General features: G+C 45.1%; 1 protein-coding gene across 1 annotated transcript; it reads left to right on the plus strand.

Moving 5' to 3' along the window:
• The first annotated feature begins 7 nt into the window (after nucleotides 1-7).
• Nucleotides 8-23,119, plus strand: bcan (brevican). Its single transcript, XM_029679659.2, is given in 15 exon segments — nucleotides 8-3,055; nucleotides 8,384-8,466; nucleotides 8,846-8,896; nucleotides 8,899-9,231; nucleotides 9,774-9,948; nucleotides 10,101-10,228; nucleotides 10,317-10,610; nucleotides 10,726-12,243; nucleotides 16,650-18,110; nucleotides 20,100-20,207; nucleotides 20,336-20,494; nucleotides 21,041-21,123; nucleotides 21,388-21,532; nucleotides 21,641-21,823; nucleotides 21,976-23,119. Coding segments are annotated over 15 exon segments (4,854 nt in total). The 5' UTR covers nucleotides 8-3,050; the 3' UTR covers nucleotides 22,104-23,119.
• The last annotated feature ends 69 nt before the right edge of the window (nucleotides 23,120-23,188 follow it).

A 23,188-nucleotide genomic window follows, 5' to 3' on the forward strand; every position in this document is an offset into this window, starting at 1 on the left:
ATCTTTCCTGAGGGGTTCTTGTGAAAGTAGACTGTGGTCCTATTGACTCACAACTGTTACCAAGACACCATTCAACACAACAGTGCCAGACTGGTGTGATTAGACTACAGCCCCAGTAGTCATTAAACAAACATCATGCATTGTCGTCCAGTTTCTTTTCAGTGGATAATTTAGCGACGCATTAGCTTAATGGCAATACTCAATTAAAAGCATTTGTGTCAAAACTAAAAAAGATTTAAACTAGAAATCCCATTGATTCATGTTGCTGTTGTTGACATCTGTTGGAGCTGACTGTGGACTTGTACTTCAGTGCTGTGGGACCCATAAAGAGAGGCCCCTGTTGTATCTTCTCCTGCCTTGGTCAGGGTGTGAACTGTGCTACTGCCTTTGGCTGTTCTGTTTTTCCCCTCCTGTGAAGACCTATGCTAGGTATTCAAAGAGAACCGTTCTGTTCTTCTCATGTTAGCCTTGGCCTAACCTCTATTGACTGAGCAGGCAACTGAAAACCACGGTATCGTTGGTGCCAGAGATCCTGATGGCTAAATCCAGGACATTACACCTTCTCTCCAGAATGTATCAGTGATTCTGAGAGGGCATGTCGCTCTGTGCCAGACTTCCCGGCTGCCATCCATTCACTGGTTATGTGGACCCTTGTTTTATCTTGACGGACATCTTGACTCTTCACAGCTATCCACTGAGATTAAAAGACAATTCATTTCACACATTTTTTTGGGGACTTGTTGGAGCTTTCTATCGTTTCCTCTTGCCAGATGGTTTTTACCATTTCATGTCAAGGAATAAATTGTGTCTCATGCATATTTACTTTTAACTCCACTCCCACTTGTGTAGGCACCGCAGAGTGGACCTTTACAAATGGCAGAGAAGCCTGAGCTCTAAATTCTGCCACAAAATGCCTGTAGGTGCCGTGCAGAGAAGTCATTGCGTAAGGTTGAGAAATGACCTACCAATGCATTCATCAGTGACACAGCGGAAGAGGTTTGCAGCCTGAGAGATGAGCCAAACAGGTTCTCATTAATGTTGATTTGAAAAGGCAGTAAAGTATTATAGCAGTGCAACAATCAGGTCAGTGATCAGATTTAATCGCAGGTGGAATGCATTTCTTTGTGCCATGAAGGGATATAGCTGAATGAATTGGGAAATGTTGCCTGGAATGAGAGTATGTCCAGAGCAAGTTAAAGTTGTAACATACATGTGTTTTCTACAATGATGTTTTGGCCCTCACAACATTATCAATTTATAACATTGAGATGGATGGTGGCAATAACCAATAATGAACTAGACGGGGTGGGAAGTGCATGGCGAAAATATCGGCGACTCTCTCTGAGCCAGCCTACAATCATACCCATACCTCTGGGCCTGCAGTCCAACAGCGGCGTCCGTTCCACTGGCTTCCCAGCACCCATGTTGACCATCCCGCACCATGCCTATATGTTAGATTCCTCCACAGCCTGCCACTCAGCCGCGACTGTCAGCTGAGCAAGGCTATGAACAAAGCCGTATTCACCCTCCCCTCTTACCAAGACCTCTTGCTCAGCACTACTACTATGCTACACCCACTTTTCTAACTTCTGTCTGTTTATACTGTTGGGCCATTAAAACCTCTGTGGCTGGCCAGCATCCACCCTCTGTCCACAAGTGGTGAGCATAGCAGACATGAATCACAACTCTGACTCTGCAGCCTGTCCACGAGAAAGCAAGGTCCTGCTTTGTGTCTAGTTGGAAATCTGTACATAATCGTTTCCCACGTACTTTCAACCTGTATCATGTGTTTGACTTTTATAGGAAACGGTTAACTCTGATAGCTGTGAAAGGACAAATAGTTCCTCCACACACTAATATTGTTGTGCAAGTAATCCAATACAGGTCTTGATGAATCCATAGAGATTTAGTTAAATTGGGAACTGAAATTGCATAAGCATCCAAATGGAACTCAAAGCAATGTGATTGTGACACTTTGTTTGGCCTTTCATGTCGACAGGTTGAGCAAAAACATCTGCTATCATCCACGTTAGTCAAGATTATCCCAGATTACTAACCCTTAATCAATCCCTTTGTGCAGGGGCACATAATGAGGATAATGTTCGATTGTTCACCATTAGCTGTTAACCCTCAGTCTTGCATGAATTACTCATTTCTTGAGAGTTTTGCAATATTTCAGGGGAGCTTGTAGGAGGAGTATTTTAATGAAGATTCCCCTCTCGCCTTTTTATGAGTGATCAGCGATGGTCATAACTAGTTATATTCTTCATGACAGGCAATGAATAGGCCTAATCAAATCATCATGATATGTTCTATTCTCACTGAATTTGCAGCATGGAAACAAATAATTTGTGGTTTACAAGTTTGGTTGATAAATTTAAACATTTATGCAAGATTTCTCTAAATAAAAATTGAAAGATTGAAAAACCAGCAGACTGAAGTGCTGTTTTCTTTTAATTGTAGTATCTGTAACTGGAGTATGTGAATGGGCGCTGCTGGTAGCCTATAGGGCTCACTTCAGCATTCTCAGTGGTGCCCTCTGCTGCAAGATGGTGTGGGATCATGCTTTTCACATGTGTTGCTTATCGGACCGCAAAGCATCCCGAGTCCTGCTTTGACAGACTGACTTGCAAACTTTGAATTCAGGCTATTGACTTCTGATATTATTTTCCCTTAAAGTGATTCCTTCAACCTGCATCCTTGTGAGTGATTGATTTGTCTTTTCGTTATCCCCCCACATCCCCCCTTTTCCATTGTCCCGCAAATGGGAAAGTGTTCTTTGTCGGAGGAAGAAAGTGGGCTGTTCAAGATTTTGGTGTGCATAATTCTCTGCCCCCCAATCCCTCTTTACTTTGCTTCCTTCGCTGGCGGACGGAGCTCAAATCGTTCTTTAGCTTTTTCAATTCAACGTGGGGAATCCTCGTACCGGACAACTCATTGTCTAATTTCATTCAAATTTGCTGGAAAAATATTTATTAGAAGTTGCACCTGTCGAGTCTGCTTCAAAATACAAAGGTACACAGAAAGGATCTTTTGAGTGCGTCGTTTAAATGAGGTAGGTGATGGATTTGTAAATCATATATTTTTGGCATGTCCTTGATAAATATAAGAATACATTTCTGTCGCAAAATAACACGTTTTGCTCATCAATTAGCCAACAAATGTTTTTTAGTTGTGTAAGTCAAACATAAAATCCTCAATACATTTTGCCATAATTATAGCAAATTAGAGACATTTTCGAAAAACGTTTTAAATAATACAGCCTATTTTTCGTCAAATATATATTTTAAATATTTTCTATTACCTCTTTTATCCTACTGTTAATGCTATTCTGTAGGTCAAAAGGGCCATTTTATGGAAGTTTTTATATATATAAAGTTATTTTGACTTACCATTGAACCCACAATCTCAATTATTCAATGTAAAATAACATTTTTCTCATGCATTGTTTTCTGAGCACAGTTAAGCAGGATCCAGACAGATTGTACCTGCTATAGTGCTGTGTAAGGATACCCTCCAAACTGATTTTATTAAGTAAATCATAGGGGGCATGGGGCAATGCACACTGTTGTTGCAGGCCTACTTGTACCTATAGAAATACATGTTGTACTGTACTCCAAACTGGCTACATATGGACATTCTGGGACAGGGAATAAAGCTTATTTTCCCCAACCAACTACTCTATTGACATTAATACCAGTGGCTTTCTTTAAAAATATTGATTAAGACATACAGATCTCTGAACTGGAAAGGGGGATACCTAGTCAGTTGTACAACTGAATGCATTCAGCTGAAATGTGTCTTCTGAATCAGAGAGGTGCAGGGGGCTGCCTTAATCGACATCCACGTCATCGGCGCCCGGGGAACAACTGGGTGTCAAATGCTTGGACCTTTTGATGCCAGGTGATATTTGAGTGGGCTAACACAGATGTTTTTTGGAATGGCAAGTGATAGTTACGTTGGAACAGGTAGCTAGCTAATTGCTCTACACCTGTCACAGTCAGCATACATATTTTGCTAGTTTTCGTCATAGTAAGGGGCACTTACAATGTTTAGGCTATTTCAAGTCATTGGGTTCCACGCATGACATCTCGGTGTTGATTTATCAACACTTCTGTTTCTAAGTTGATGTTGTCGTTTTAAAAGAACATCGACCCATACAGTACGTTAACCTCGTTTAGTACTATGCCCCAATCAGGACCTGTCTGATGCAGTATGTATGTCAACAAGCCTTGTACTTTTACAAGATGCTTTGATGACGTGGTATCTGGGTTATTCTTCTCAGTTTGACTAACCTTGCAAATATGACTGTCCATTGCAAATGTGATATCACTGGTTTCTAAATAGGTCTTTGTGTTGTTGACTGAAGAAAGTGGACTGATTTGGTGACCTGCTGTGAGAGTTGCCAGAGTTTGCCTTGACAGTCTCCCATAAGCCCTTAAAGCGCTCAGAAGCCCTACATTTCTGCCTAATCAGCCCGTGGCACAGGCTACAAATGGGCCAAGGCCCCTGCCCCCCCATCCACCTCCATGAGTCAGTTCCTTTGGCTGGAGTGGCTAACGGCTAACGCTAATAGCAATATGGCTAAAACCACTCCTCAGCTGGACCTTCTGTTGTGTCCTGCCCTGCTGGAGGGGCACTGCTGAATCACACCAAAGCTTCCTTCCTGCTGACTTTTTCTCTCTGTCTCTGTCTTTCTCCTCTCTTAGTGCACTCTGTACAGTTTTGTCCCCCTATCTCTCTCTCCCTCATAGCCCCTTTCTTTCTCATTCTCCCCCCCCCCCCCCCCCCCCCCAACTTTGCTTCCTGCCAGCCCGGGCCTGTGAGGGGGTATGGGTTGCCCCTAGAGATAGGCAGATGGAGTCATTCGAGGTAACGTGAGGCAGGATTGGAGGGTGGGTGTGGTGGTGGGGTGGAACGAGGCTGGGTAATGGAGGGTGGCAGACTGGCAGAGGTGGTGGTGTGTGTCGAAAATAATGACTAGGACAGCTGGTGTTTGATAAGCTACAGAGGAGAGAGGCTGTGTGTGTCAGGTGTGTGTGTTGATGTTCACAGTATCTCATTCTATTTGACCATAAAGAGTGATGTATCATACCATTACATAAGCCAAAATAGTAATAATCTGTTACTAACCCTCATTGATTCAGTTCAAGAAAGCATAAGTCCACTTACAGAGGTACTTCCACACTCACACACTTCCCCCTTTCCACCACCATCATCCCCATCACCAACACTGTATACTGCAGTCCTTCAGCCTGAAATTACCTTTCTTGGTCAGACCAAGGTGAAGTCATTGGTTATTCCAGCCACTTGTGATGCATGTCTGAGGTTGCCTGGGATGCGTCCTCCCCTCTCTCTCTCCCCAGAGGAAGCCCTCTCCCTCTCTCCTTGGAGTATGGAAATGTGGTTGTGGCTAAGGGCCATGTGCCCAACACAGCAGGGAAGAAAACTACTGTGTGTGTGCGTGTGTATGTTTCCGTGTGTTTATGTGTGTGTGTAAGAATTTGGCGGTATGAACAAAAATCCATATCATGATACATTTACTGAATTATCATGATAAGTTGAACGGTAAGTTTACAACATTAATGTGCACTAGTTACTTTTTTTTATATTACACTTAAAACTACTTCTACCTCTTTGAATGTTGTGGCTACCATTGTGCCGTTTCATTTCAAACTTCACATTTCTCTAGTAAAGGCTACTTATCATTATTATCGATAGCAGTAAAATGCCCTCGAGGAACGGTTGGTTCATTTTGGGGTTTATTTGTGTGTGTGTGGATATTGAGGGGGGGGGGGGGTGTAATGGGTGTTGGGGGAAATGAACACATATCAGTGCTGTCTGCTTATATACTTCATTAACAGTCAAAGGATTGAGGAAGATTGAATGGAGGGTAATTGAGGAACCGGACAAAAAAAGACTTCATTCTCCTAGAAACCGGAGCTGAGACAAGTAGGGGAGGGAAGGCTGACAGGATGACGGTTCATTTGCTTGTCCACATTCTCACCATCTACTGTTATGGATACTGCCACAGATCCATCAGCTCCCCAATTTCATTTCAACCGACAGTTATGATGTGGATGATTTACCCAATGATGTTCTTCACAGGCTCGAGACAGTTTCGTTCATGTGCAATTGACCCACTCTTCTATCATCACCACTCCTCTACTGTACTAGTCGAGACAACCCCCACACTCTGACAACCCCCATGTTTACTAATGGATTTACAGTTTATGTTATGCAACAGGTCACTGAACTTCAAACTTTGAAAACAGAGTTTTACACTGGAACTTTGGGTAATTGATCATAAAGCGCCGTCGGATTACTACAAAACCAACAATAATTACTGCCTTGATTTTGAGTGAATTTAGTTCTTGATTCCAGTTCCTGATGTGATTTTCCAAAATATCAGGATTCTATATAGAAGTGAAGCAACAATCCAGACAGGCAATAGGTTCAGATTCTCCTCCTCTAACCTCATCACTGGTTGCTTGTAAAATAGCTTGTAAAAAAGAATAAAGGGTATGGATGTGACGTTTACAGTAAATCAACAATCTACTGTGGGCTGTCAGTAGACATTTCATCACTTCCTCCTTAGACAAACTTTAGGACATCAAGACATTTGAACTACAGGGATATATCAGCAGATAGAATAGTCATTATAAAGATAAATGGCCTGATGATACATGAATGCCACCTACTGTGCTAGATAGTTTAGGTTGAATAAATCATTCACATTGACTATATAGCCGAAGTTAGACTTGCATTTGAATAAAGGCAATGTACTGTAGTGTACAAACCATTAAGAACACCTGTTCTGGCCATGGCATAGACTGACCAGGTGAATCCAGGTGAAAGCTATTATCCCACATTGACGTGTAGACAATCAGTGTAGATGAAGGAGAGGAGACAAGTTCATTAAAGACGGATTTTTAAGCCTTGAGAAAATGAAGACATGGATTGTGTATGTTTGCCATACACAGCGTGAATGGGCAAGACAAAAGATTTAAGCGCCTTTGAACGGGGTCTGGTAGTAGGTGCCAGGCGCAGCGGTTTGTGTCAAGAACGACAACACTGCTGGGTTATTCACGCTCAACAGTTTCCCATGTGTATGAAGAATGTTCCACCATCCAAAGGACATCCAGCCAACTTGGAACGCTTTTGACACCTTGTAGAGTCCATTCCCCGGCGAATTGAGGCTGCTCTGAGGGCAAAAGGGGTCTGATCAATAATAGGAAGGTGTTCTCTAATTGTGAGTGATCACTAAAGCACCCAGTGCACTGGGTTTGCAGCGTTACTGCGCAGATCATTCACCAAGACATCCAGTGGGGGGGGACTCTATTCACATTACATTTTTGCACCCTCTAAGAAGCGCACTGCTTATTTGAATACACCGGCCTGCTCAGAATGGGTAATGTGGCGGTCCTATCGAGTCAGTGGGGGAAATGTGTAGCTGTGTCTGTGTGTCTTTGGTGCGTGGGTAATGTTAATGGGGTGGGGGTGGTTGGGATTTAACATGTAGGTTGCTAAAAGGGATATAACGATGATAAAGCAGTGGAGTTGGAGAAAGGGCTTTGTGCCATGCCATCCTGGGGGAATTTGTGGGACATCAGAATTCTGCTCACACTCGAGAGCTCTCAAAGGCTGACTCATGCCAGCTGGATAACACCAAGGCCACACAGACAGTTACTCTCTAACACACTTTAGTTGACTGATGCAAAAAGGCACATGCAGTGCACAGCTACTTTACACACACACACACACACACACACACTATCTGACTTAAAGAGATTTATATACACATGCAAAACACAAAACCCCACAAAGACATATCCATAGACTCATCAATTAACTTATTGGATGCTCAACAAAATTCTGCAGAACTAAAGAACAATCCCTCACACTTGTCATACAAATCAATTTGTCAAAATGAAGAATGAATATTTGTTATTTCAAAAGGACTTCAGCTTGATCAGGACTGACGTTGCATGTGATGGATTAACACACCATCCTATCCGTTCTCAAGGTCTCTGCTAAATGACAGCGCTGATGTCTTAGCCACGGCTTTTACTTTACGGTCGCAGAGGCTGAGGTGGTTGGTGAAAGCTGGCCACTTGCCACTGTCTAGTAATATACTCTGAGGTTGATGAATGACTGTAAGCATGAATCAATATTTGTAAATGTCTTATCTTGTCTCCAGGTATCCAAAGAGGCAACAGGACCCTCTGAGAGTTATTGAGGGAGTCATCCCTACCTCTTTGCCTCTTCTCACTTTCTTTACAGCACTTCTCCATTTGTCTATTAAGCTTTCACAATAATGATAATGTCTTTATCTCTTTGTGTCTCTCTCTCCCCCCCACCTCTCTATTTCTCTCTATTGCAGATTGGAGATGCTCCCATCTTTGCTGCTATGTGCCATCTGTCTGCTCATCCTACCGTCCTCCTCTACCCCCAGCCAAGCCTCAGGTGCGTGACCACCCTCCGTCAGCCTCGGCTATACTGACATCCATTCAATGATCTATGACATTTAACTTCTAAGGGTATAGGGGCACTTTCTAATCACTCCCCGGTCATTCATCATTTTTGCTGACACACACTCTGGAAACTATTTTAGATGGTGTGACTTTAATAGCAAAAATCAAGGTTAACTGATGTGAAGAGGAAGTAAATGTAAATGTCTCATCCGGTATTTGTTTCAACAACACCATGACGGCAAATGGCAACTGGCCAGACTTAAATGGGTTCCAGACTTTAACAAATAACATCAACTGCAACCTGAGACAACCTGTGAACTTTTTGACTGTATAAAGTCAGCAATTGAACCCCTTTGGTCTGCTCTCTCCAGATGACTCCAGACTCCTACAGGTGACCATCCCTACGACCCCTCCCTTATCTGCCATCTTGGGGGCTCTCTTACCCTACCTTGCCTGGTGTCTCTGTCCCACCCGCCCCCCAACATGAATGGCCGCCGCGCCGTCCTCTCCCTACCCAGGGTCAAGTGGAGCATGCTGTCCCAGGGGCACGAGACTGAGATCCTTGTGGCCCGAGGGGACAGGGTGAAGGTCAGCGAGGCCTACAAGGACAGAGCCTCCCTGCTCCATTACGCTTCCTCCCCGGCCGACCTCACCCTGAGGCTGGATGGCCTGCAGTACAACGACTCTGGCTTCTACCGCTGTGAGGTGCAGCAGGGCCTGGAGGATGCCGACGGTGTGGCTCAGGTCAAGGTCAAAGGTGAGGCCAGAGGTTGAAGTCATAGATGTTGGGGATAAGCCAGAGTTCCTGACCTATGACAGTAACAACTCAGGAGTGTGTGTGTCAATGCTTGTATCTCAGCAGGCAGTGAGCCAGTCAGAAGTGTCAGTCACAGGATGGCTCTAGGAGAGACAGAGAATGTCCTATAAAACACAGCATAGACACTGACTGTACATTACCACTTACACTGAGTATACAAATCATTAAGAACAGCTGCTCTTTCCATGACATAGACTGACGATGTGAATCCAGGTGAAAGCTATGATCCCTTATTGATGTCACTTGTTAAATCCACTTCAATCAGTGTAGATGAAAGGGAAGACTCAGATTAAAGAAGGATTTTTAAGCCTTGATACAATTGAGACATGGATTGTGTATGTATGCCATTCAGAGGGTGAATGGGCAAGACTAGAGCAGTTTATAACCTAATGAATAAGATATAGCCTATGCTTGTGAATGTAGCTGTAGTTCACACAAAATACTGAATCTGAAATAACGGCAAGACTGTGGACCTTCAACAGGGGTGGTGTTCCACTACCGGGATGCTTCCAGTCGCTATGCCTTTACCTTTGCGCAGGCCCGGGACGCCTGTGAAGAGATCGGGGCTCACATCGCCACCCCAGAGCAGCTCTTGGCAGCCTACCACAGTGGCTATGAGCGGTGTGATGCGGGCTGGCTCTCAGACCACTCAGTGAGGTAAGGGCCACAGGCAGATAAAAGACCACTGTGAATGTTCTCTCATATCAAGTGGACACAGATAGAGAGATGCTTTCATCCACTTCAATAGACTTTCCCCTTTGTTATAAAGGTTGTATAACACTATGTGATATCAACACTCTTCTCCACAGATATCCCATCCAGATGCCACGAGAGGGATGTTTTGGAGACATGGACGGGCATCCTGGAGTGAGGAACTATGGGCTGCTGGAACCTGATGAGCTGTACGATGTATACTGTTATGTGGAGAACATAGAGGGTAGGAAAATATGTTATTTATTGGAGTGTTTCATGAATTTGATCAAGTGCAGATTATTACAACCTGACTTCTCCCTCCATGTCTACAGGGGAAGTGTTCCATGGCTCTTCCCCCCGAAGTTTCACCCAGTGGGAAGCTAAGGCCTATTGTCTGGCTCAGGGAGCGGAGCTGGCTACCACAGGTCAGCTGTATGCAGCCTGGAATGACGGACTGAACGCCTGCAGCCCGGGGTGGTTGGCTGATGGGAGTGTACGCTACCCCATTGTCACTCCCAGGGAGCGTTGTGGTGGAGGGGAGCCTGGGGTCAGGACTGTCTATCGCCATTTGAACCAGACAGGCTTTCCAGAGGCACACACTCGCCATGACACTTACTGCTTCCGAGGTAAGAGGTTTTGAAAGTATTGCTGGGCTTCAGTAGTGGCATCCCAACGCAGTTCCTACGGTATTCTAACTCATCCTCTGGCCTAACTTGGATTCGTTGCCCTTGCATCTGACAGGCAACAGCAACACTCACACCGAATCTCCCCATGATTACCTGGCAACAGAGCCAGAGGACATCGGCCAGGGCATTGTGACGCTGTCTGAGCCTCTGGAGGAATTCAGCCTGGGTCAGGTGACGGAGCAGGTGATGAGCGAAGAAGTTCAGGGCTACCTGACTGCACTCCCTATTCCAGCGGAGCAGCACCCATCAGAGCATATAGAGGAGCAGGGGGCTGTCCCTGGGGAGCAGTACCCAGAGCAGGGGGCTGTCCCTGGGGAGCACGGAGAAGAACAAGGGGTTGTTCCTGGAGAACACGGAGAGGAGCAGGGGGGTGTTACTGAGGAGTCGTACATCAAGGAGGACGGAGAGGAGCAGGAGGCTGTGCCTGGGCAGCACAGAGAGGAACAGGGGGTTCATCATGGGGAGCAGTACCCAGACCAGCCTGGAGAGGAGCAGGGGGCTGTCGATGACCCGGGCCCTACTGTAGTCTATCACGAGGAGCTACCCTTTCCGGTTGAACCCCAAGACCCATTCACCCCCACATCCTTCCCCCAAGACCTGGAGCCCACAGAGGACACCTGGCAGCTGGTGAAAGAGGTCAGCAACCCAGAATCATATCAGCCTGCCCCTGAGGAGGCAAACGTAGATTCAAACTACCCAGTCACACCCTATGATGAGCTGAATGCAAACCCAACACTGTATCCACCTTCTCCCGAGACAAATTATGAATCAGATGATCTTACAACTGCTCATGAAGACAACATTGGTATCCCCGATCCCTACCAGCCCTCGTTAGAGTCAAACATGGAATCAGGAGAGCCCTCTATAGAGGGTGTACCAGGGACTGCTCTGGAGGCCCCCGTGCCCACCACAGCATATGAGGAGGTGGACAGGTCCAGTGATCCACAGCCCATGCCTGGCACAACCCCTGAGAGTGGTGAGTCTCAGTATGGTATTTCAGAGGAAAGCCATATGCAAACAGGGATCACCCAGGAGACCGAACACTACACTTTTACCTCTGAGACCGCAGGCTACAATGTATCAGGAGTTGAAGCCACTACTAGTTATGACAGCTCTCCAGAGGAGCAACTGGAAAGCGGGCTGCCCATACCTCCTAAGGAAGACCACTCCGGAGATGAGCATGCCATCCAGGTGGAGCATGTCACGGACACGGTCTACCCAAGCACCTCTTATGACCTCTCAGGAGGGTCCATCAGGCCTGAGGGAGCCATCGCTGGGGGTGTCGAGGAGACATCTGTATCTTCCACTTCACCTCATGAGGAAACGGAGCTCTTCCCTGACCAGTCCACCACTCAGCCTCCATACTGGGAGAACACACCTGAATACCACCGAACCAACTCTGTGGACCACAGTGCCAGTGTCCTTCCCCCTGAGGAGCATAGCACATCACTGGACTCATTGGTCCTCCAGACAGGGGAGAACAGTGGCTCTGCTACTGCTGAGTCAGGAGACCTGGCTACCCTAAGCCCAGTGGAGATGGACCCCTATGAACTGATCCCTACCTCTGAATATGGTGAGTCCATAGAGAAGCCTTTTTGTGTCTTTTTTTTTTTTTACAGTTTTCTTTATGTAATGTACTGAAGATTTAGTGCAGTAAATATTTAATGGTATTGAATGACATAAAAAGCATGAGCTGGCGCACCCCCAAAAAAATGTGGTGGAGGTGCTGACTAACGGCGAGTAAATTGTACTCATTTAATTTGATGTAACCCTTATTTTACCAGGTAAGTTGACTGAGAACACATTCTCATTTACAGAAACGACCTGGGGTATAGTTACAGGGGAGAGGAGAGGGATGAACGAGCCAATTGGAAGCTGGGCATGATTAGGTGGCTATGAGGGCCAGATTGGGAATTTAGCCACTGGGGTTAACACCCCTACTCTTACGATAAGTGACATGGGATCTTTAGTGACCACAGAGAGGACACCCGTTTAACGTCCCATCTGAAAGACAGCACCCTACACAGGGCACTATCCACAATCACTGCCATTGGGATATTTTTTTAGACCAGAGGAAAGCATGCTTCCTACCAGCCCTCCAACACCACTTCCAGCAGCATCTGGTCTCCCATCCAGGAACTGACCAGGACCAACCCTGCTTAGCTTCAGAGCTAAGACAGCAGTGGGATGGAGTGTGGTACTCTATAAAAGGCTATACAATTATAGGCTATAAATGTTTTTTTAAAGAGAGTCGCACAGACTATATACCAGCTCCAAGTAATTTATTGGATAAACCAGCAACATTTCAGCATCACTTTGCCTTCAGGGTAATGTCATGAATGCTTGAACGTGAATGTCTACATAACCTGCTTCAAGCATTCATGACATTACCTTGAAGAAGGCACAGTGATACCGAAACGTTGGTGGTTTACCCAATAAATTACTGGAAGCTTGTACAGTATATAGACTGTGCGACTCTCTATCAAATCAAATCAAATGTTATTGGTCACATACACATGGTTAGCAGATGTTAATGCGAGTGTAGCGAAATGCTTGTGCTTCTAGTTCCGACCATGCAGTAATATCTAACAATTTCACAACAACTACCTTATACACACAAGTGTAAAGGAATTAATAAGAATATTCTTATTAATATGTATATATAAATATATGGATGAGCGATGGCTGAACTGCATAGGCAAGATGCAGTAGATGGTATAGAGTACAGTATATACATATGAGATGAGTAATGTAGGGTATGTAAACATTATATAAAGTGGCATTGTTTAAAGTGACTAGTGATACAGTTATTACATCCAATTTTTAATTATTAAGTGACTAGAGATTTCAGACAGTATGTTGGCAGCAGCCACTCAATGTTAGTGATGGCTGTTTAACAGTCTGATGGCCTTGAGATAGAAGCTGTTTTTCAGTCTCTCGGTCCCAGCTTTGATGTACCTGTACTGACCTCGCCTTCTGGATGATAGCGGGGTGAACAGGCAGTGGCTCGGGTGGTTGTTGTCCTTGATGATCTTTTTGGCCTTCCTGTGACATTGGGTGCTGTAGGTGTCCTGGAAGGCAGGTAGTTTGTCCCTGGTGATGCGTTGTGAAGACCTCACTACCCTCTGGAGAACCTTACGGTTGTGGGTGGAGCAGTTGCCGTACCAGGCGGTGATACAGCCTGACAGGATGCTCTCGATTGTGCATCTGTAAAAGTTTGTGAGTGTTTTTGGTGACAAGACAAATTTCTTCAGCCTCCTGAGGTTGAAGAGGCACTGTTGCGCCTTATTCACCACGCTGTCTGTGTGGGTGGACCATTTCAGCTTGTCTGTGATGTGTACGCCGAGGAACTTAAAACTTTCCACATTCTCCACTACTGTCCCATCTATGTGGATAGGGGGGTGCTCCCTCTGCGGTTTCATGAAGTCCACGATCATCTCCTTTGTTTTGTTGACGTTGAGTGTGAGGTTATTTTCCTGACACGACACTCCGAGGGCCCTCACCTCCTCCCTGTAGTGGTAATCAGGCCTGCCGCTGTAGTGTCATCTGCAAACTTGATAATTGAGTTGGAGGCATGCATGGCCACGCAGTCATGGGTGAACAGAGAGTACAGGAGAGGGCTGAGAACGCACCCTTGTGGGGCCCCAGTGTTGAGAATCAGCGGGGTGGAGATGTTGTTTCCTACCCTCACCACCTGGGGGCGTCCCATCAGAAAGACCAGGACCCAGTTGCACAGGGCGGGGTCGAGACCCAGGGTCTCGAGCTTAATGATGAGTTTGGAGGGTATTATGGTATTAAAGGCTGAGCTGTAGTCAATGAATAGCATTCTGACATAGGTATTCCTCTTGTCCAGATAGGTTAGGGCAGTGTGATTGCGTCATCTGTGGACCTATTGGGGCGGTTAGCAAATTGGAGTGGGTCTAGGGTGTCAGGTAGGGTGGAGGTGATATGATCCTTGACTATTCTCTCAAAGCACTTCATGATGACGGAAGTGAGTGCTACGGGGCGATAGTCGTTTAGCTCAGTTACCTTAGCTTTCTTGGGAACAGGAACAATGGTGGCCCTCTTGAAGCATGTGGGAACAGCAGACTGGGATAGGGATTGATTAAATATGTCCGTAAACACACCATCCAGCTGGTCTGGGCATGCTCTGAAGACGCGGCTAGGGATGCCGTCTGGGCCGGCAGCCTTGCGAGGGTTAACACATTTAAATGTTTTACTCACGTTGGCTGCGGTGAAGGAGAGCGGGCCGTGTCGGTGGCACCGGTGTCGGTGGCACTGTATTGTCCTCAAAGCAAGCAAAGAAGCTGTTTAGTTTGTCTGGGAGCAAGACATCGGGGTCCGCGACGGGGCTGGTTTTCTTTTTGTAGTCCGTGATTGACTGTAGACCCTGCAACATACCTCTTGTGTCTGAGCCGTTGAATTGCGGCACTACTTTGTCTCTATACTGACGCTTAGCTTGTTTGGTTGCCTTGCGGAGGGAATAGCTACACTGTTTGTATTCGGTCATGTTTCCGGTCGCCTTGTGTCACGTTCTGACCTTTTTTTTTGTTATGTCTTTGTTTTTAGTATGGTCAGGGTGTGAGTTGGGTGGGTAGTCTATGTTCTTTTTTCTATGTTGTGGTTTTGTGTTTGGCCTGGTATGGTTCTCAATCAGAGGCAGGTGTCGTTCGTTGTCTCTGATTGAGAATCATACTTAGGTAGCCTTTTCCCACCTGTGTGGTGTGGGTGATTGTTTTCTGTTATGTGTATGTCACCTTACAGAACTTTTTCATTTAGTTCTCCTTTGTTATTTTGTTGAGTGTTCTCTGTTTAATAAACATAATGATGAACAGTTACCACGCTGCGCTTTGGTCCTCACCTAATTCCAACGACGAACGTTACACCTTGCCCTGATTAAAAGCAGTGGTTCGCGCTTTCAGTTTTGCGCGAATGCTGCCATCAATCCACGGTTTCTGGTTGGGGAAGGTTTTAATAGTAGCCGTGGGTACAACATCACTGATGCACTTGCTAATAAACTCGGTCACCGAATCAGATTATACATCAATGTTGTTGTTCGACGCTATCCGGAACATATCCCAGTCCACGTGATCGAAGCAATCTTGAAGCGTGGAATCAGATTGGTCAGACCAGCGTTGAACAGACCTGAGCACGGGCATTTCCTGTTTTAGTTTCTGTCTATAGGCTGGGAGCCACAAAATGAAGTAGTGGTCAGATTTGCCGAAAGGAGGGCGAGGGAGGGCTTTGTATGCGTCGCGGAAGTTAGAATAACAATGATCCAGGATTTTGCCAGCCCGGGTTGCACATTCGATATGCTGATAAAATTTAGGGAACCTTATTTTCAGATTAGCCTTGTTAAAATCCCCAGCTACAATAAATGCAGCCTCGGGATATGTGGTTTCCAGTTTACATAGAGTCCAATGAAGTTCTTTCAGGACCGTCGAGGTGTCTGCTTGGGGGGATATACACGACTGTGATTATAGATAATGCGGTCGCCATTTGATTGTAAGGAATTCTAGGTCAGGTGAACAAAAGGACTTGAGTTCCTCTATGTTGTTATGATCACAACACGACTCGTTGATCATAAGGCATACACCCCCGCCCTTCTTCTTACCAGAGAGATGTTTGTTTCTGTCGGCGCGATGCGTGAAGAAACCAGGTGGCTGCACTGACTCTGATAACGTATCCCAAGTGAGCCATGTTTCTGTGAAACAGAGAATGTTGCAATCTCTGATGTCTCTCTGGAAGATTTCGTCTACCTTGCTGTCAAATGACTGGACATTGGCGAGTAGTATACTCGGGAGCGGTGGGCAATGTGCCCGTCTACGGAGCCTGACCAGAAGACTTTATTAAATTACATAAAACATTTGTGCATATATAATGTGTGCTACATTTTTTTTAAAGAGTTGAACACTCAAGTGTGGACAGGGTTACACTAACTGTAGGCTTGAATAATGTTTGTGATCTGTTTCCTGGCAGCTTATGACCCCACTCAGGAGCAGTCTGGTGTCACGTCACCCGACTCCTCTACCCTAGATGACCATGTGGAGCAGGAGGCAGGAGGCACAGTGGACACATTACCAGAAGTTTCCAATGGTTCCACTGACCAGGATGAGCACACTGACCTGGGTTCAGTTCCAACTGACAAAGTCCTTACAGTTATTTATGACACTGACTCTAGTGAAGCCTCTGGGGTCCACAAGGGAATGCTTGACATTACCCTTTTGACATCCCCCATACCTATAACCTATTCCCCCCCGACCCAGCGTTCCGTGGAAGCAGGGGCCAGCTCCCCAGGTGACTTCATAACCGTCATCCCAGAATCCAGCGTTCCATCTGGGTTTGAACCTCTGGAGGAAGGGCTGGAGAAGGTGGAGCAAGAGGGGTTGGGTGATATCCCAGAAGTAGTCGAAACTACTACCCCAGAGACAGCTTCTGGTGAGGAGGGGAGTGGAGATGAGGAGAATGGTCAGGAGGTGAGTGGAGAAGAAGAGAGTGGAGGCAAGGAGAGTGGTCAGGAGGCGAGTGGAGGCAAGGAGAGTGGTCAGGAGGCGAGTGGAGGCAAGGAGAGTGGTCAGGAGGTGAGTGGAGGCAAGGAGAGTGGTCAGGAGGCGAGTGGAGACGAGGAGAGTGGTCAGGAGGCGAGTGGAGGCAAGGAGAGTGGTCAGGAGGCGAGTGGAGGCAAGGAGAGTGGTCAGGAGGCGAGTGGAGACGAGGAGAGTGGTCAGGAGGCGAGTGGAGACAAGGAGAGTGGTCAGGAGGCGAATGGAGGCAAGGAGAGTGGTCAGGAGGCGAGTGGAGGCAAGGAGAGTGGTCAGGAGGCGAGTGGAGGCAAGGAGAGTGGTCAGGAGGCGAGTGGAGGCAAGGAGAGTGGTCAGGAGGCGAGTGGAGGCAAGGAGAGTGATCTGAAGGTGAGTGGAGATGAGGACGGTGACCAGGAGGTGAGTGGCCAAGAGGAGGTGGAGTCCGGCCTAGGATCAGGATCAGACGAGGAGCACTCTGAATCTGCTGAATCTGGAGAAAGCTCAGGGATCCTTGAACCAGAAGTCCCATACATGAATGAAACTGTCATTCTCATCAATGGCACAACTGTCAACAGCACAGATGAAAGCGAGCCTGAGTCGAGCACAGATGCGCCTTCTACTGATATGGAGATCACGCTGCTCTCTGACTTGTCCCAGACCCCCCTGCCCTCCCCCACCATACCCCAAGAGTCCCGGGCTGATGTAAATCTGGAGTACAGTGGGGAGACCTCACTCACTGAGGACCCTGACTCCATCACTCCACTCACTAATGAGCCTGAGGAGACCCCCAGCCCGACGCCCACCACAGAGGACTATGATGACCAGACTACGACGGCAGCACCCCTATATCCAGAGGACGTTGATGAGGAGAAACTGATTACCATTCCTACTACTCCAAGATTTGGGAACATTTCAGGTAACGTTCAATGTAACTCAAACCATGACAATTATTTGAATGCATGTGTTAATGCAAATCATAATTGCATACTTTCTACCATATACCTCACCTTAAATGACTCACTTGACTCTTGTATTTATTTTATGGTCTCATGCCTCCCCCACTCTGCTTAGTCATTAGAAAGTTTTTTAAAAATGCATTCACATGGCAGTCAGAGTAAACAACTGACTCAGCAAAAGAAGGGGATTATCATTGTTTCTGTTGGAGGTAAACACACAGCAGGAGGAGCTGTCTCTGTTCATAGCAGCAAAGGATTGGGAACATAATATACAGTGAGCTCCAAAGGTATTCGGACAGTGACATTTTTTGTTTTTGCCTTGGCTCTACTCCGCCACCTTGGATTTGAAATGATTCAACGACTATGAAATTCTAACCACTTCTACATTAATGTGGATGCTACCATGATTACGGATAACCATGAATGAATTGTGAATGATGATGACTGAGAAAGTTACAGAGACATAGATAACATACCCCCCCCCCCCCCCCCCCCCAAAGAAAAAGTGACTCCAAAATGACACAATCCATTATTTATCATTCATTTGTATTGGGCACAAAATAATCTGAAACTCAACCAAAACAAATGCATCCAACAAGTTTGTAGGGTCACAAGCTTGATGTACTGTATTTAGTCATTGGGTGCTAGGAATATGGGACCAAATACTAAACTTTAATACACAAGTGAATTTGTCCAAATACTTTTGGTTGCCTAAAGTGGGGGGACTATCTACAGAAAGTGCTGTAAATTCACCCTATATTGACGAGATTACCCTTACATTAAAACTTAAAGTCTGCACTTTAAGCTCATATTCATTGTATATATTCAAAGTGCTGGAGTACAGAGCCAAAACAAAAATAAATAAAGGGGCAGTGCAGTCAAAATAGGATTTCCTGTTTTTTTGTAATGATATTTCCACACTTTGAGGTCAAAATAACACTCTGAAATTGTAAAAAATTATGATAATTCCATTTTAGTGGAAGAGCTTTTTGAAGAGGAATAAATCTTTTCAGGTGGGTGGGAGTTTTTGGCCCACAGCATAACATCACAATCTGATCTGATTATTCTGACCAATGACCAGTCATCTTTTTATTTGCATATGTATCCTCTTACTTTGAAGGGGCTCTAGAGTCTAGACCAGGGGTGGGAAATTCCAGTCCTAAAGGGCCTGATTGATGTCACAGTTTTTCCCCAGCCCCTGCTAACACACCTGACTCCAATAATCACCTAATCATGATCTTTTGTTTAGAATGCAATTTGATTAATCAGCTGTGCTAGGGATGAAGAGAAGGTGTGACACCAATCAGGCCCTTGAGGACTGGAGTTTCCCACCCCTTGTCTAGACAATCATATCCGCCAAGCAGGGCTGTATATGTAAATATATTTCAATTTGTATCAACACGCTCACACGATCATACTGGGCATTTTAATGGCAAAAGCAGACTCAGGGACTTATTTTCATGAAATAAACACAGGGATTTATTAGACATAGAGTGATGATTTAAACATAAAATTAAAAAGGCTACATTGACAAAATGGCATGGTAAAAAAGAGCATTGAAGCATATGTGCTGAAAACATTTGAAAAGGTCACCTATGTCTAAAAGTTTCTCAGCACAGCGGCTTGAATAGGTAAAATTATATTTTCTGTACACTGAACTCTCAGGCCACTGTAGGCCTGTTAATGTAGTCCTGTTCCTCAGGGGTCATGACCGAGATCAGTCAGTCTGATGATGAGTACTGTTGGTATAATGGCTCCCTCCAGTGGCAGTCAAATAAATTCCCATGTAAATCAACAATAAAGTGATCCCATCATATCTGTCCTTTACTTTGACACTATAAAGAGGGGATTCAAAAATGGAACACACACACACACCAACAATATTTTAGATACGTTGTTACTGCATTTACATTGGTGTCAATAGTTGTTCTCTCCTACCTTTGTCTCAGATTCCTGCCATGAGAATCCTTGTTATAACGGGGGAACATGTGTTGACAGTGGGTCTTCAACCAAGTGCCTTTGCTTGCACACCTATGGAGGAGACATGTGCCAGACAGGTACAGTAACAGATTTCATGTTTTGTTTTCTCAAAGATAATGTTAAAACAATTAACATATCACTCCCCCTTGTGTATATTTTTGTCTCCTCTGTGTGCATCTAACCTCTTCTTCGTCATGTTGGTCAGACCTGGAGGTGTGTGAGCCGGGTTGGGAAAAGTTCATGGGCTTCTGTTACCGACATTTCACCAAGCGCCAGGGCTGGGAGGTGGCAGAGCAGCACTGTCGTATGTGTGGCGGTCACCTGATCTCAGTCATGACCCCTGAGGAACAGGACTACATTAATGGTACAGCAAGCCTGAAAACATGTACTTTGATCTTGTAACAGACAGCTCCAAGTGCTCTGCATAACTTGACCTCTGTAACCCTCATCCGTGGATTGTTAAAACGGTGTAATTCAAACATTTAAATGGGGAAATGTGTTCATTGAACTCTTTGCCGTAGCTTTATTCAGTGTGAACAGAACTTACAGTCCCAAAATGCATAAACTGAATGCGTAATGAACCCTCTGTAACCCCAGTACCATCTGTGAGGAATGTTTTGTAAACTAAAAACAATTGTTTAAACAGATGGCTTTGACTGTTTAAGGTTGTATCGTCCAGAGAAGATGCAACGTTGTCTTCTTTCATGGTTTACCTGCCATTCACTCATTTTACCATGAAACATGGGAGGGCTTGGATGCCAGTGTTAGTATTATGTCTGGAAATATAGAGGAGATTATCTAGCATTCCTTAGTTGTTTCCCATGGCCTGTAGACTGACACTGACCCCTATCTGCTAGTGAGCGAGTGTTTGCAGGCCCAAAGTTACAGTGCGCTCTCTCTTTCCCTTTAGATAAGTACAGAGAGTACCAGTGGACGGGACTGAATGACAGGACCATAGAAGGAGACTTCCGCTGGTCTGACGGGAATCCTCTGGTAAATCTCACATAGTCCATGTACCCATGAAATATGTCTAGGTTCTTTATAAACATAATGTTATTTGCATGAACGTGCCTCTGGGATTGTATCCTATTGGTATACAGAACATCCTCACTTATGGTTTGTAAGACCTGATGCAAAAATAACCTCCTCCTGGTATGTGATCTGCTTCTTATACTACTTTTCAGCTACTTTAAATGTCAACTAACATTATTAAAACTCCCCTACTTCTTCATCCTACTTCCCATCTTTCTCTGCCAGTTGTATGAGAACTGGTACCGGGGCCAGCCTGACAGTTACTTCCTGTCTGGAGAGGACTGTGTGGTGATGGTATGGCATGACGGGGGGCGCTGGAGCGATGTGCCCTGTAACTACCACCTCTCCTACACCTGCAAGAAGGGCACCTGTGAGTACACAACCAAAACCACCACGGTAGTATAGCATAGAAGTTGTCCTCAATATCTCAGTATAGTTGTAATGTATTTGCACTCCTAACCGCATTATTTCTGTTCAGCTTTCTGTGGCCAGCCCCCCATCATTGCCAATGCCAAGGTGTTTGGTAAGTTGCGTCTGCGCTACGAGACCAACTCCAAGGTACGCTACTACTGTGAAGAAGGATTCCTCCAGACACAGAACCCCGTCATTAAGTGCCTATCCAACGGCCAATGGGAGGAGGCTCTGATCACCTGTCACCCTGGTGAGGACAGACATGAATTCTATTGACTGACATACAACTAAATAAATGTATGATGTGTGGGATAGGTCTCTAATGTTATCATTGTATGACCCGCATAAGTTATTTTATGCTCACTGTGATACTGACATGATGTACCTGCTATGTTTTTACAGCCCTGACCAACTTGGCAGAGGGAGAGCAGAAGGTCACGACGCCACCCTATCAGAACGAGGGGGTGGAGGTGGTGGACACAGCCACGGAGAAAGCCACTTCAGAGTTCTGGGACATCAAGTGGAACTAATAAGCTCATCAAACTCAATTATGCCCCTTCCCTCTGCCCCCTTCCCTGGAATCCTATGTTCCACTCAAAGACTGTCCAACCTTGTCCCTCCAACAAGGTGGAGCCTTGTAAAATAAATGTTCTCCCTGAGAACAAGTCATCACATTCCTGTCACCAGCGCTTTCCAGAATAAACCCATTTAGAACATCAACAGACTTGATCGATCACACTTACAATAAGAGTACATCCCAACATAAGGCCACTACTAGAGGAAATTGATCACATTTGCACAGTACAGTTTGTCATTGGAATGAGCTTTAACGAAGATGTCCCATCCATCATTGGGCTTGTTTGTTGCATGTGATTGTTGACTAGTGAAATACTTCAATGTCCACCTGTGCTACGACACTGTTGGATTACTGTATTTGACTGCCAGTAACATGTATTATGACATGTTTATGATGGTATACAGTATGATTTTGATGGAGAGTTTTAGTAAAATGCAACCTAAATCTCAACCTCAGCTGGTCTGACATTAACTGAAGCCACTTTCCCACTCTCTGCCACAAAGACAGAATTAAGATTTCCACTTTTGTATGCTTTTGTATAAGAAGATCTCCTTATCAATCCACATCTTCTCAATTCCCACAACCCAAAGCATTTTCTCAACATGTCCTCTTATGTGCTTCTTTGTTTTTCAGGTGTCTTAAACTTTAGACCCAATATTAGAAGCCGATATCCACTTTAAAAGTACTTGGTTTGAGAATAGCCAGAATCCAAAGTTTGTTATTTTAAAACGTAATCCCTAAGATACTAGGAAGAACATGTGAAAATGTCCACAATGGTATTTCAATTTTCATGCATCAATTACATCATTGTCTTAGTTCCAGTGGAAGTACTACTTTACGTTGGTAGTGTTTAACTGTAATCAAATAATTCTAATTGCTAATCCCATTTGTGACTGCACAATTACACAATGAACTTGTTATGAAAGAAAAAAGGTCATTGTAAAACGAATTAAAACTTAATTTTGTTAATGTAGTCTGAGTTATTGGATAATAGAAAATAAATATCTAATAAAACGATTACAATGTATTTATCCATGT

Source organism: Oncorhynchus nerka, linkage group LG14 (assembly GCF_034236695.1).
Source record: "Oncorhynchus nerka isolate Pitt River linkage group LG14, Oner_Uvic_2.0, whole genome shotgun sequence".
NCBI classification, from domain to species: Eukaryota; Metazoa; Chordata; class Actinopteri; order Salmoniformes; family Salmonidae; genus Oncorhynchus; species Oncorhynchus nerka.